Source organism: Leptonychotes weddellii, chromosome 9 (assembly GCF_054177405.1).
Source record: "Leptonychotes weddellii isolate Sample4059 chromosome 9, ASM5417740v2, whole genome shotgun sequence".
Lineage (NCBI taxonomy): Eukaryota > Metazoa > Chordata > Mammalia > Carnivora > Phocidae > Leptonychotes > Leptonychotes weddellii.
This window is the reverse complement of record NC_138377.1, coordinates 76,262,024-76,277,619: the sequence shown is the minus strand read 5'-3', so window position 1 is coordinate 76,277,619 and position 15,596 is coordinate 76,262,024. Positions and strand designations below refer to the sequence as shown.

Below are 15,596 nucleotides of genomic sequence, written 5' to 3'. Positions count from 1 at the left end.
TGTCTGTACTCCCTAGAGGGACATAACTGAGGTCCAGGAATGTGTTTCCAGTAGAGATGTCCAGGGGGTCCACTTTGTGACGTCCTTGGACAGCTCCCGGTGCAAAGCAGTTAGGGGTCTTTTCAGGGCAAGGCTTGGGCCTAAAAAAGCCCCTGGGTACCTGACTTGAATCAAGCTGGCCCTGTGGAGCCATTCAGAGCCACAGGAGGCCCATAAAAGGACAGACAGCTCCATGAAGGAGCTGAGGCAGGCCAGAAAGATCTCTAAGCCTTGGAGAGCCTTTGGGGTTTGCTCCCCAGTGGGTGGCCTAGTGCTGAGCTGGGGTTGATGCTAGCCCTTCCTGATGGGTCATTGCCAGAGGTATTGCCAGTAACAGACCCAAGTGCCCAGGAGCCTGAGCAGGGTAGCAGGAAGGGGGGCAAGGACTTGTCTGTTATGGAAAAGCCAGCTTTGGGCCAAAGGCAAGAATTCTGATTACCACAGGATTTGTAAAGTATATGAGGCTTCTGTGCTGTTTTGATTAAGAAAGTGGTTATAAAGGCATTAGGGAACAAAGAAATAGCCCATCAAGAAACTAGGATGACGCCAGATAAAGTATGTTTTACTAAAACCCTTGGTCTTGTTTTAAAAATAGAATGCAATGATTTATACTTTAATAAGCTGTATCTCAATCAGGACAACATAAGACAAAGTCTGTGGTATATTCTGCCTCTGACAAGCCATAGTTCTCCCTCCAGTAACCTCAAGGATCCTAAAGAGAGCAGAACTGCTCTGAGCTGGAGAGGTACCATTCTCCTGCTGCTGCCTGCTGGCTGCTATGGGATGCTGGCTGGCAGAACTGGTTCTCCCCCTTCTAGGGCCACAGCCCCAGACGCTGTTTCTTGGAAAGGCTTTCTGAATTGCTTAATAATTTCTATGCATTTGATACCAGAATCAGGGATGAGCAGAATGGGCAGCCTGAATTATAACCTGAGTCGGCTTCTTTCATCTTCTGAAGAAGACACTCAAAAAAGACTTTTGCATGGTCAAATTTCCCTCCTGTTCAGTCCCTAGCTGTCCAAGGAAAGCCAAGAAAACATGTCCGCACCATTTCTGAAGACCTTTGTTTTCTATTTGTGTCATGGGAACAGAACTGTGCTTCTGCATCTGTGACCAAACTCAGTGTCTGAGTCTTTCCATTAATAAAGCCCTCACCACCCCCACTAGTCCTGCCAACACCCTCAGTGGAAACCGAGGCTGTTTTTCACTTTTCCACTGATTACTTAATGTTCTTTACTAAGTGTTAAAAGCCTCTAGCTGGGGTCAGATCCCCAACTGTGCTAAGCCCATCCAAAGTCTTAGCAGCAGCCACTTTGGCATCACCCTGAGCACCTTTCACGTGCAGATCCCTGGCCCTGTCGTTGGCCTAGTACTTTGAAGGGAGGCAGGTCAGACTCAAGGACATGCTTGGGCAAGAAGACAAGGAGACTCAGAGCCTCACAGAAGAACCCTGAGACAGGTGGGGATGGTATCTCCCAGGAACTGCTATTCATGGATTTGGGAGACAGCTCCCTAAATACTGACTGCCTGCTCATGACAGAGGCTTCAGACCCAGATCGGTTCCTGTTTAGATCAGCACTCCAGGCACCTCAGGGCATGTTGTAAGCTGAGTCAGGTCTTGGGAGGCTTCACTCTGGATGGTTCTCCCCAGCTTCCTTTTCTAAGTGTGAGAGGGCCATTTGGGATCAGAGAAGTCACCTAAGAGGATATTTTACAGTGCCCATGGCCTTCCAGAGCCTCCACATCAGCTGTCTACAGCCTTGAAAGTGATGCTAATAGGCTTACTGTGAGAAGGGGAATGATTCCAAGTTCAAATAAATGATGGAACTTATATTAAAGTTAAGCTAGTTTGTTCATTTTAGGACTTCTCAGAGTCTTTAATAGAACATATTTTATGACTCTCCAAGAGGGGGATGAAATAGGAAGGGCAGCCCGTACTCTCTTCTCCACCCACAATTACCCAGACATGGACATGTATCATCAAATACTAGGACTGGAAGGGACTCCTGAGGTCAAGTAGCTCCATCATTTTATAGATAAGAAGACCAAAGCTAAGAAAGGAAAGAGATTTGCCCCAGGTCACACTGCTAACAAATGGCCTGAAATTTGATGAGTGGCATTCTATTATTCCCCCAGACCACCATCCATAACATTTAGTCTCAGTCCCCCTGGTGAACCCCATGAAGCACTCTTGGGGAGCCCTCACACTCCTGACGTGAAAATGGGTTTCAACATGACTGTCTCCAGCACTAAGGCTGTGAGGAAGCTCTCAGGTCCTAAAGGAAAGTCAGAGACAAGCCGGGCTGTGAAAGGCCTTTTCCTGAAGAGTTTCCTCAAGTAGCCTTTGGAAGGAGCTGGGAATGCGCTGCCTTAGCCTGTGGGGCAGTTGCAGGCCATCTGTCACACTGGACTTTGCCTTGCTGCAGGCTGGAGAAGTCAAGCCAAGTCCGCACAGTGTCCAGCAGCAATTTATTCTTTAAAGGGAGCCGGTTCCGATACAGGTAAATAGTGACAGTAAGTAACTGTTATGGACCTATTTTCAGACCCTTCTCTGGAGAACAGTGGCTCAGTGGTCCTTATCCTTGAGAACAAAGAAACTGGGAACCTCCAAAAAAGCCTGAGGTTCCCATCCAGTTCTCCTGTCTCCTGTCCTTTTGACTATTTCTTTCCTTCCCTGCCACCGTTTGTCTGCAGGGTTTAAATATGTATCTTCTCCTTCTGCCCTCACAACAGCAGTGAAATAAGAACTGTAGCAGTGATTCTTTTCATGTCTGTCTAAAGATTTTTTTTTTTTTGCAATATTTCTGGAACATGCTGGACAATGAGAAATCATTTCTAAATGAAAATGGAAAATCCCAACGACTCGAGATAGAGAGCTTTCTAAGATAAGCTGTCAGGACATCTTAGAACTTACCCAGCAAGCAAGCCTTTCTCAGTGACCTAAACATTGGGAAGGGCTAGGCCAAGGAGGCCACCTCCCAGTTCATCCAAAGTATCTGAAGCCTTAGACAGGAGCCTGGTGCTAGAACACCATCTCATCCCTTCCTGCTTGTTTTATTATACTATTTATAGTGGCCGAGTTGCAAAGGAAGTAATGGAGTCAAGTGCGAAGATCAAACGGGAGCCACCAGAAATACACAGGTAGGCTTGCCACGGACTTCCCCCAAACCAGTTGAGCTCAGATCCCAGAAGCTCCAAAAAGGCAGCAGTTTCAGTACTATGAAGATTCTGGATGCAGTGGCTCTCACAAAAGGGGAAGGAGAACACGGCAGGAAGGTGAAGAGATCCATCTCAGCTAAAGGCATGGGGAACAGTCTGACCCTCGTATCCCTGAGCCTTGAGGGAGCACGGGGGAGGGCATAGTACCCAGTACCACATCCTGGGTGCTTCTCTACTGTCCTCCCAAATCCTAAAAGTGGTCATAGGCCATGGAGGACATGTCCAAAGTGCAAGATTTCCTTAGTTCTGGAATCAGTCCATTACAGAAAGCCAGGGATAGCCCCACAGCCCTACCACACTAGGTCTAAAATAGTTTTGAGATCCTTGCTTCATGTGTAACTGCACATCACGTATATCTCCTAAACCTAGTAAGATCCAGAAAGACTATGATTGGCCAAGACAGCTAGGGTTCACCAACCAGCCTGATCTCTGGGAATGGGAGCATTACTACCACCTTCACATGGCACCCCCTGCCAAGAGCAGTCTCTCTCAGAAGTCAGAGAGGCTGCCATATCAGTTTTCAGGCATGTTTTCTATAGTACTGCTTATGCTGGGGCTCTGCATCCTGACAAACCTGCCCAGAGACCAGCGGTACCATTGCTGCACTAAAGCAAGGCTCAGGTGGGTCTAGGATATGAGGTGGGAGACGAGTCTAAAGCAGTGTCTCTGACTGGAATCCAGGGACTAAAGGCAAAAAATAGGTATTAAAGACTTTTAATAAATAAATTAAATAATAAATAAATAAATAAAATAAAATAAAACTTAACACAACCAGGCAGTTCTAGCAGCTACTTCTCAACTCTGAGTCCTGACCACATCTGTCTATGCACTGAATTAACAAAGTTCTCTTTTTCTTTAACCTCAGAGCAGGGATGGTTCCCAGCCGCAGCTGTCCCTCCATAACCCATGGCCCAAGGCTGAGCAGTGTCCCCAGGACCCGCAGAAGAGCTGTTCACATCTCCATCATGGAAGGTGAGCATAAGCTCTGGAGAGGACCATGGGGTTCCTCTAAGTTTTGACTTGGACCACTTCCTCTCAGGGATCTTGAACAGAAGTTGCACTAGAGACAGGAGCACATTTCTCCAGTGCAAGAGAGAAGGTTTCATGCAGTGGTTGGGAACACCAGCTGGGTGTCAGGTGAAGGATAAGCCCACCCAACCCTGCTGAGCTGTAGTCTAAGAGGGGGTTTAAATCTGAGAGTGTTGGGGCAGACCTTTGGGAGACTGTGTTATTACATCTAACAGGTTCCATGCAGTTCTGAAATTGCTTTCCATCAAGAGACTTTTCACTTATTTTTCAGATCAGACTAGTCTCCACAGTTTAAATGATCAGGGCGGCTGAGGCAGTTAACCAAGAAATGAACTCTTAGTTCTGAAGCATCCTAATAGCTGCTACCACTTTCTATTTCAGTGGGAGAAATCTGTCCTCTTGCTATCTGAATTCTTTAACATGATCTCGGGATATCTCATATGCCCCACCTCTCTCTATCCTACCCTCCCTTTGGAGGAGGTGGTCCTGGGGGGGAAGAGACAAAGTCTGTGAATCTTCACTGAACTAGATACTGCAGTAGCTGAGCCTGATACCTCTCTACTCCCTGGGTAGTTAATACTGTTAGGAGACTCCTGGAATATTTCCCTCATGGTCACTGACTCAGCTGCCCCACAGGTATAAAGTTGAATGCTTTCATTCCCGAAGATGTTTTTGTAGGACCTCAGAAGATCTAAAGCTGCAACGAACAGCAGTGGGTTTGCTTCAAACCTGTCCTGGAAAGGGAAGACTCTGTGCCCTTTCTGTGGGAATGCTGATTAAGGAAAATAAAGAACTACTTAGGTTAGGAAGGACATCACTCTGCGGCTCCCCTGTGAGGATCATGGGTTTGTGTTTAGGATTTTATGTGTCACTGACTTTGCATTATCTAAGTCTGGCATATAACTACAGTCTAGGGGTTGAGAACCCTGGCCGGGGAACCACATCAAGTGCCTTAATTATTTGAGTATCTTAGTTGTTCTATTTGTAAAATAGGGGTATCTTCCTTGCGTACCTACCCATGGGCTGTGAGGAACCTGATGTACACAGAAGTACTTTAAAGAGATTAAAGCATTTACTGGACAGGGAACAAGCACAGTGCAAAGAGGCCTGCTCTGGAAGTCAAAGATGAGATTCGGATCAGAGGTCTGCCATGTACTTTCTCTAGGGCAGGTTGCTTCACCTCTCTGAGCCTGTGGCCCCCACCGTAGAGTGGGGTGTGGGTGTGGGAGGGTGCCTTCTGAACTACGAAGTATAATCGCTATGCAAAGTATGAAGTTACTGAGGTTTGTCATCAGACACGGGCTCCTGGTTTTTCCTCCAGTCTTAGGCTGAGCCGGAGAACTGAGCATAGCTCTCATTGTCCCTCTTCTTTTGGGGCATTCATCTCAGGAAAACAGAATGAATTTCTTCTTTTGAGGAAACATAACTTTCTCCCCCCCCCCGTGGCCCTTCTTCCTATCCATCCTGAGGTCGGAAGGCACCAGGTTCACCTCAAAGCTCCTGTAAAAAGTCAGAACAGCTGTCCTCCCAGAGAAAAGGCCACCCTCTGGCGCTGAGCACTAATACAGGTCTAGGGAAGAGCCATCTGCATTTGTTCTCCAGCATATGGAAGAATGTCCAGTAAAACCCATGTTCCCAGAAAAGGGAAGACAGGCTGTCCATGTGGGGGTATAACTCATTTATAGTAGTTGCCAACCAGGGTTAGCAGAACTACTAAGAAGTGGGAAACCGGTCCTTGAGCTCTCCCAAGACAAGCTACGAGGCTGCCCCAGTTCCCAACCAGCTCTGGCTGTGCCCCCAGCATCCTCCCAGAGGCTGTCTTCTCCCATTGTAGCAGCAGTAGTCTCCTCAGCATCCGAAATAGTCCTCTTTGCTTGTAAAATGCCAGGGGAGGGTGCAGCAGGGGAAGGCCACCAAGGAAGCTAGTAAAGAAGAGACTTCTAGGGCCAGGGCACACCGTCACCATCTCAGCCCCCATGGAAGTTCACGCCTGGCAGACTATATAGCACAGCAGGCTCCCGTGTGCTACTCAGCAAGCCAACCTGCTGCTCACACCCCATGCCTGACTGAGGCTGACTGCACACAAGAACAGCCTTCATCCCCGGTCATGGCCCTCAGCCCAGGACCCATTAGATTCAGGAGGACAAAAGTAGAAGCAGCTAAGAACTGCCCCAGCAGGAATGACACTAACAGGCTCACAGTGAGGAGAGGCAGATGGACATCTGGTTTGGATGTGGGGGAAAAAAAAAAAGATTTTAGCATTTAAGTGGCTCTATCAGTGCAGGGATTATCAAGCCTGGGGAGATAAAGAATGGATTATTTCCCAGAGAGCTGAGCTACACCATCTCTCAAGAGGGGTTTCACCTTTAAAGCGCCCAGCAAACATGGCTGACCCTCACTGTACACCTAACCAGACAGGGAAGGGCTGAGAGAAATGATGAAGGGTCTCAGAAGAAGGGCACTAACCACCAAAACTCCCAGGAAATTATGGACATTTGAAAGTGGTTCATGCTGCATCAGAGACTCTTTCCTATTGTCCATATGGCAAATAAATTAATGTCACAGAAACTATTTGCCTTTCCCAGGGGGAAAGCTTTGGTTGCTATCTCTAAAAACAATGGGAAAATTGCAAAAACAGTAACATAAGACTACAATTTGAATGAGACCATGTAATTCCAATGAGCTGGGGCCGTTAAAAAGATGATGGTACACTGGTTGGCCCTTCCCTCTGCTCTCAGGGATGCCAAGATACCACGTGTTGTTAGCACAGGCTTAGCCAGAGAGGATGCTTGGGTATGTTGATTCCTTTTATCCACTGCACCCTGCGGGGCACAGCTCAGCAGCAGGGAGCCAAATAGCATACAGCCCAGTGGATGGGACACAGCCCATTTCCACCCCAGAGCTGCCACCTCACACTTCAGAGCCACCCAACCCAAAGCCCAATGTCTTTGTAGCTTCACATCGTCCATTTTCTGGAACTATGGGATGCTCCCTACCCTGTGGGATTGTTCTCTGCCCTCTCGGTACTTCACTCTCTGAGAAGTCTGGGGCCCTTATACGGGGCTCCGAGAAACAGTCACATGCTAGGGAAGCATTACTTTTTATGGCTCTAAGTGCTTCTGACTGAATCCAGTCCCTGATAACGTTGGCCTCTCAGAGCTGTTCTTCCCTGAAGCTCAGCCTGTTCTGTCTCGCAGAGCTGACATTCTCTCTCCAGCACAGGAGGCACTGTGAACGAGCTGCCATGGCTTGAGGTCAGCAAAAATCCTTTGTCCCCAGTTGGTTTTCCATCCTTTCCCTCTGCATCCCCCCTGCCTGGCTGGTTTCCATGAAGAGATCAGCTGGTTTCCACTGAAGAAGTGTCTGCCTGCCTGGGCCACCATGGGGAAGAGTCTGATTAAGATTCACACCAGAGTCCGAGTTCAGCTCCGGTTGACTAATCACTGCCTTCGGCCACTGAGTGTGCGCATCGTGAGGATGGGGCCCCGGCTCCAGGGTAGGCTCCTGACCACTGTGCCCCCCCGCCCACAGGAAGCCACCTCTGGGCAAGGCAATCAGCTGGAGCACATCCAAGGTAAAAAAGACTCCTCTGTTTTGCTGTGCCATTTGCCAGCTCCCACCCATGGTACCCACCCTGTCCATCCCAGAATAACGGGCTTGATGAAGGGGTGGTGGTTTCTAGTGAACCTGAAGTTCTATACAAGACTAGCCTGACATAGCAATAATAACCTTACAGGTGAGGTCTGTTGAGGGAGCAGAAAACTAACACTGAGCAATTTTGTCTGTCAAGCAATTTACTAGAAATGCATACATATCCATTATCTTATTTACTGAGAGCACCAACAACTTATAATGTGGTTTCTGGTGTCTGTCTGATTTGTTCTCTCTGATGTAACAGCCTTTGCCTCTCTCCTTCCCCAGCAAGCTTAGGGCTGAATTGTAGGCCAAGCTAAGTTTGCGCTGAAGTGGCTTCTGGTAGCTAAGCTGGTTGTGCTTTGGAAGATCTGGTAGAGTTGTCTCTGTGAGGAGACAGCCTTTAGAAAGATTATGAGGAGCCCTGTACAGGGGGTGCTGAGGTTCCAGAGGAAGGAGGGTGGAGGAGTGGGTGGGAAAGGAGCTGAACCAACACATGTGTGATCAGGGCCTAAAGGTCTCTGTTCTATCAGGGACTCATTACATACTACCAGGTATATATTCCTCATGCTGCTTATGCAAATGCAGGAATAAGGGAGAAAAACGGGGGCGGGGGGGAGATCAAAGGAGCATCAAGAGCTCTGGAACAAGGGGCGAGCTCTTAATTTCACATTATTTCACAACAGTTTCTTGGGCAATTGGGACCTAAATCTAAGGCAGGTGTAGGCTGTAGACTTAATTCATCCTGGCCCAAAATCTAACTACATGATCATTAGCATCAGGAAACAGGCTTGCAGTCTATCCTTGCCTTTCCCATTACCAACCAACCACATGTCATTAGGCAAGCTCTGTAACCTCTTGCCTTCACGACTTCGTGGAAAGATGAAAGCACTTTAAAAAGTTTAAAACATACAAACTTAAGATTTTAGCACAGGGGAAAACAAAATACAACTAGGACCATGAGGAGCTCCTGAAAGCAGAAGCTGAGAGCTGTAGCAAATACACTGATGATGAGGTGATGGGGAGTATAGGTGGACAGCTGCTGTTGCCACCCCAACCCACCCGTTTATAACCCAGGGTTTGTTCCCCTGGAGAACCCTTAACTGCACCTATGCTGAAATGGGCTCCAGCAGGCTAGGCAGGCAGGCAGGCTGCCTGGGTACACAGGGCTACACCACAAGAGAACCAAATGAAACTCAATACTTCTGAAAGGTTACTGCCACCTTTAAAGAGAGACCCTTGGGCTTCTGAAGCTAGCCCTGAACTGAAAAACTCCCTAATCAGCCCTAGTTAGGTCAAACCTTTACAGAGCTGGGAACTGGTTCAGTCTTGCAGAAGTCAGGGTCAATTTCAGAGCAATGGAAGGGGGACTGGCTTCTCTTGCCATTGGCCACAAATGCAGGGACAGCCAGAGCCACTCTGGCACCCCCAAGGTAGCCAGGAATGGGGGCGCCTGGGTGGCTCAGTCGGTTGAGTGTCTGCCTTCGGCTCAGGTCATGATCCCAAGGTCCTGGGATCGAGCCCTGCATCAGGCTCCCTGCTCAGCAGGGAGCCTACTTCTCCCTCTCCCTCTGCCTGCCTCTCTGCCTACTTGTCCTCTCTGTCAAATAAATAAATAAAATCTTAAAAAAAAAAAAAAAAAAGTAGCCAGGAATGGAAAATGCAGACATTGAACCTGAAACAAGAAGCCATTTCCTTGAGAGCACTGTGATGTGGGCCATACTTGGTGACTCTGGGCCCACATCCTCCGGCCTAGTGGCTGCTGTTTACTTCACAAAGTAACCAGCTCCTGTTTTTCACTACCAGAGATTGAGCCGTGGAAAGACAGAAATGTTCCATCTGAGAAAGAAGAGAGATAATGGGTAGTTTTAGGGGGCAGAGGACCCTTCCCCAGAATGGATGTAGGAGAATTTCCACCCTGACCCAACAAGATCTTATCAGAGACCACTCTGCACTCTTGAGTGTGTAAAGACAGGGGAATTGTCAGCCTCCTGTGGACCCAGCTCATTCTAAGGTGAAAAGAAAGAGAGCTAGCCAGGGGCTATTCCCTTCTCCATCAGAGACCACTTAAGGAAGAGCAGATAGGGTTTTCACATCCCCTAAAATCAGGACAGCTAGAAGTGGGAGGCTGAAGAGACCAGCAGCAGCGATCCAAAAGATGACCTCATGAGCTCAAGGAGCTGCCTGCTGGGTTGTTAGAAGGACATGCAGCTCCAGAATCAGTATTTGATGAGGCCCAGTAAAGCAAAACAATCTTCTCCCCATTCCTGCCTCTCAAGGCACTCAGCCCAAGAGGGAGACTTGACCTCCCTGAACTGTGGCCCCAGCTCTGAATCAGGGATAGTCTGTGATTCAGATTGTCTTTCAACTGGGGCTAAAACCAGGCCCAGGACATCAAAAGCCAGAAAGGCAGAATCTTTAACAAATCTTGCCAAAACCCTAAGTAAAAAGAAAAAAAAAACCTTCCAACCACAGCCACTCTCATGTCTGCTGCTGCTTTTATCCTATTCCTGATACATCAAAACGGTGTAGTGGCCACTGCTGCTGATCACATGGGCTGTGCAGAAGGACTTCCTTGCAAAATTTTAGTAACAACCTAAAACAGAATGGGTGTGCCTCCACCAGACAGCAAAATGTGCACTGGGACCCAGAAAGCCTACTCCTATTCCTTTTGCCTTTGCAGGCCTGGAGTCCCTACGGGACAGTGCCCATTCCACCCCAGTGCGTTCTTCCTCCCATGGGGACACCTTCCTGCCTCACGTGAGAAGCAGCCGGGCAGACAGCAATGAGCGAGTCGCTGTGATTGCAGACGAAGCCTACAGCCCTGCAGACAGTGTGTTGCCCACCCCTGTGGCCGAGCATAGCCTGGAGCTGATGCTGCTTTCCCGGCAGATCAATGGGGCCACCTGCAGCATCGAAGAGGAGAAGGAGTCTGAGGCCAGCACTCCAACTGCTGCAGAGGTGGAGGCTCTTGGGGGAGAGCTGAGGGCCCTGTGTCAGGGGCACGGCAGGCCAGAGGAGGAACAGGTGAATAAGTTTGTTTTAAGTGTCCTCCGTTTGCTCCTTGTGACCATGGGACTCCTCTTTGTTTTGCTCCTCCTCCTGATCATCCTTACTGAGTCTGACCTTGACATTGCCTTTTTCCGCGATATCCGCCAGACCCCCGAGTTTGAACAATTCCACTATCAATACTTTTGTCCCCTCAGGCGATGGTTTGCCTGCAAAATCCGCTCAGTGGTGAGCCTGCTCATTGACACCTGAGAAGGCATGACTCCTAATAACTAGCCAGGTGGACCAAGGAGCCTGGCTACCCATTCCCAGCAATGGGACCCATCGCGGAACCATCGGCACATGTACCAAGTCCTCCTCTCATGACTCAAAGTCCACAGCCTAGGAGGGTCATTTCCCAGAAGAAAAAAAGGATAGGCTCATGCCCTGTCTAAACAAACTGGGAAAACTCATTTCCTTCAGAGGTTCTTTCAAGAAAGGCTCAGCGACTCTGTTTCTCATCCTCCCAATTTGCAGGATAATTTTTGGTTTTGAATTTTGATTTTTCATAGATGTGTATTATTTTCAGAGTATCAAATAAAAATTTATTTTACTATTACTGATTATCGCAGTAGTGTCACCTAGCAGATGGGACACTAGCTGAAGACTAGAGAGCTGTTGTCTTCTGTATTCTGCAGGAGCTTTCCTACTGGGCTCCAGGAGACTCAGCAGTGCAGCCTCAGCAGGGCAGGCCAGGGGTCTGGACAATGGGAACTATCTAGGTTTTCTTGCCAGACAGAGATTTTTAAAAAGTAAACATCCATATAGAATGATTAAATGGAAAGTTGCTTCTTATGATGGTCTGAGTTGGATTTTCTTTTCCTTTTGTTTTTTCCAAATCTGAGCAGAGTGGGCATCTGAAGGGACCACCGCTACAGCAGCAGCAGGAGCAGGGGTGGGGTAAGTCTGTCCCCTTAGACTAGATCCTAGTGGGCATCACCATGAGTTTTGTATAATGAACTTATTAGACTTCTGTGATTTTTTTTTTCCTGAAGAACCTCAAGATTTTTATAGTGCTCCAGAGACATTAGTTGAATTCAGTGGTGCCAGAGACAGGACTGTCAGAAATGTTGGACAAAGTGTAGTTAACAGAAACCAGAGCCAAGGTACCTGAGAAACTGTTGAGATTCAGAGAGCAGTACCTATTTTGTACAACCCCCACAAAAAAACTATTTCAATTTATATTTTAACAACAAATGTTATTTTCTTATCAATTCATATTTTGTTTTTACTTTATGGATTAAGAAAATAGAGCCTGATGAACTAAATGATGCAAGAAAGAAACTGATCCTGAGAATGAAAAGCTTCAGAAAATAGAATTCCAAGATCAACAAACAGCCTTGGAAGGGACCAGGAAAAGAATCTAAATAGGCATACTAAAAGATGCCTACGAAAGAAAGAAGGTGAATGTGGCAGAGACCAACACTTAGATGTGGAAATACTGCCCCCTAGGGTCATCCTCTGCATCAGGAAAATAAAAATTGTAGGAAAGCATTTGCCATCCTTGCTGAGGGAAGCTGTGGAAGCATACAAAAGCACAGCATGTGAAGGGTGAGTGTGGGGTCCAAGGTCCAAGCTCTGCAACTCTTAACAACCACTTATAAGATCTTGTTTTCATCTCAGGGAGAGATTTCTAAGTCATCTGGGGCCTGAGGACTCATTTAAGGATGGTCAGTAGACCTATTCCTGGGAACCCCACAACAGTGGAGCCGCTGCTAACATCCTATGATGTTGGGCAGCCCCAAATGCAGAACAAAATGAGTCACTTGTAGATTTGCTCTCCCCTAGTTTGTGCCCTGAAATAGCAGAATCATGCCCATATACAGAGTATTAACAGCTGCTGAATTAACAGGGGTGCGGGGTGGGGGAGTGGATTGTGTAATTTTAAATGCCCTTTCATCTAGACCAGGGGTTGGCAAGCTGCTTCTGTAAAGTGCCAGATAATATTTTTTATTTTGGTTTTGTAGGCCATACTCTGTGGCAACTACTCAACTCTGCTGTGATAGCACAAAAACAGCCATCCATAGGTAATACATAAACAAAGGAGTATGGCTGTGTGCCAATAAAAGTTTATTTTAGGAGCTGAATTTGGACCACAGGCCGTAATTTGCCAACCCCATCTAGACAATAAAAATGCTCCTTACCAGTAGGTATGTTAGCAGAAAGAGGGCCGGCTCTGCTCCCATTCCCTACTTGCTACAGATCCAGGACCATTTCCCAGTGGAGATACTGGGGTTGCTTGTATAAAGGGTGCTTGAACAACCAACCAGCAAAGAGGTATCTGATGCCAAGATGAGCAAGATCAAGTGTTGAAATGCTAAAACTCGGCCAGAATCTAAGAATGGAAGAGGAATGTCTGATCATTTCCATACCAGCAACAATTTGGGCAGAATTACAAACATCTATTTACCAAGTGACAAGACAAACTGAGGGAGATCCTAGTAAAAATTAGGGATCATTAGAACCAACTAGCCACTGCCACTTGTCATCTACACAGGAAAGGCTTTACTTAGCACAGGACGGAAATGAAAAGTAGACTCAGAGATGAAAAGGCTGTCAGGAGATAGGGGGCTGGTTGTAACCTGGATATCTACTGTCTTATGCAACATAGCAGATTATCTTTTAGTGTAGTGTTCCTACCTCAGTCTGTAGAATATGGTGTTTCTATGCAGTGAGTGATAGCCTTGACACTGACCTTTCATAGTCACATTAAAGAAAGATGCAGTATTCCATTTCCTGGTATGTTACTTGTGTCTAGAGTTCTAACAATACAATAGTCCATACCACTTCCAGGAGCTGGATTTTGCTCTCTGAACAGAACTTTTGGGTTTTTTCCAGGGCTTACCCCAGAAAATACAGATAGTAAAGTTTCCTTTGATTTGCTTTTCAAATAGTGCTTGAATAACAAAACTCCTTTGTTGGTGACTAGTCTTTTTTTGGTCTCTCCCCATCATTAAACATTGTTCAAATTTTTAACCTGGTTTTACCGTGTTCCACTATGTCTCCCATTTTCTCTCAAAATTAGTTTGATCTCACTGTAAGAAAAAAAAACAATGGTTTCCATAGCTTCATCCATCAGAGTGAAATAAAACTCTTACTAAAGGATAGTGTACTGCATCTTTAAGCAGTAGAAGGTAAACTACCTGCAAATGTGAATTTCTTAGTTTCATTAAAAAGTATAGTTGTTAACCTCTCGTGTGCCAAAAATTCTAAGTTACATTTTCCTTCAAAGCAATGTACTTTTTTCTACATATGCAGTATGTAGTTAGCATAAAATCATTGGTGCCATGAAAATTATTTTTAAAATTAAATAAATATTTAAATATCATGGAAGAGTGGACTCTTTCTTTTTTAACTTACAGCTTTTCTCACTTTTTCTTCCTTAAAGTTACCAACACATAGATAAAAAGATACCCAGGGGGATTTATACAACTGACTACTGTTCATAACTAGAATCATTTAAAATAGTCATTTGGCTTATATCCATCTATTATCCTTGTCCCTCCCCCCAAATAAATACTATTAAGAACGTGGAAGCTGTAATAATGGAATGATTTTAGAGATGAACTGGACCTCATTCTTCTCATGAGGAAAACCAAAAAGTGATTTTTCTGAAGGTTACAGAGTTAGTCTTAGATACCAAAAGTAGATCCTAGATGGTCCAGGGTTCCTGGCTGGCTCAGTAGGTAAAGCATAAGACTACTGATCTCAGGGTTGTGAGTCTGAGCCCTACACTGGGTAAAGAGATTAGGCACATGAGTCTGTCCTCCCCCCTTCCCATGTACTGTAACTGGCTGAAAAGATTTAAATCTGTTTGGGGGCGCCTGGGTGGCTTAATCATTAAGCGTCTGCCTTCGGTCATGATCCCAGGGTCCTGGGATTGAGCCCCGCATCAGGCTCCCTGCTCTGCGGGAAGCCTCCTTCTCCCACTCCCCCTGCTTGTGTTCCCTCTCTCGCTGTTTCTCTGTCAAATAAATAAATAAAATCTTAAAAAAAAAAAAAAAAAGATTTAAATATTTGTATTCACAGCCCTCAAGCTCCCTGTTTTCCTGGAGAACTGCCTTTGCAAAGTCATCTCTGTGGAACAGAAACTCAAAGACCTGAATACCAAAACAGGACTGAATCAACTCAGATTTTATCAATTCTAGATCATTTGTAGTCTCACCTACCTGTCCACCTATGACGAGAATCATCTCCTTCCTCCTTAAAGTCACATAAGAAAGGCTGGGCATCTCAAAGAAAATGATTCAAGTGGAATACAGAGCTTACATGCTTAAGGGATATCATAAAGCACAACCTAAAAAAAAGGTTTATCCCAAAAAGAGAGAGCAATTGTAATATACAAATAATTACAGAAGCCACACAGTTTTAAGCAAGTCTCTGGGAGAATACCTTTCACAACAGATTACAGTTTAAGGATGTCCTAAGGGAGACAATTTTACTTTACGTGTTTTCTAGATTTAAACAATTACTCCATTATAGAGCTTTTCACTGAGAAACAAGTCCCCCCACACTCTCCTTCCTTCCTGCATATTGCCTCAAGAAGACAGTCTATTAAGTGGAATTAAATATAAATAGCACAGTTTATAAAGCTAAAATGGGAAAAGAAACCACAAAAGTGAGAAACA

General features: G+C 46.1%; 1 protein-coding gene across 8 annotated transcripts in view; it reads left to right on the top strand.

Annotated features, from left to right (window-relative positions):
- FRMD5 (FERM domain containing 5) overlaps positions 1-14,296 on the top strand; it is a 238,294-nt gene extending 223,998 nt beyond the window's left edge. For 4 of the 8 annotated variants that reach the window (XM_031029175.2, XM_006727456.3, XM_081829529.1 and 1 more), the window contains 4 exons: positions 2,466-2,540; positions 3,112-3,180; positions 4,124-4,230; positions 10,604-14,296. In XM_031029175.2, the coding sequence (XP_030885035.1) occupies positions 2,466-2,540; positions 3,112-3,180; positions 4,124-4,230; positions 10,604-11,181 (829 nt within the window). In that variant the 3' untranslated portion in view covers positions 11,182-14,296. The remainder of the gene's footprint in view (positions 1-2,465; positions 2,541-3,111; positions 3,181-4,123; positions 4,231-10,603) is intronic. The other 4 variants (XM_031029196.2, XM_081829528.1, XM_031029192.2 and 1 more) reach the window with 4 other exon arrangements.
- Positions 14,297-15,596: the final 1,300 nt, after the last annotated feature.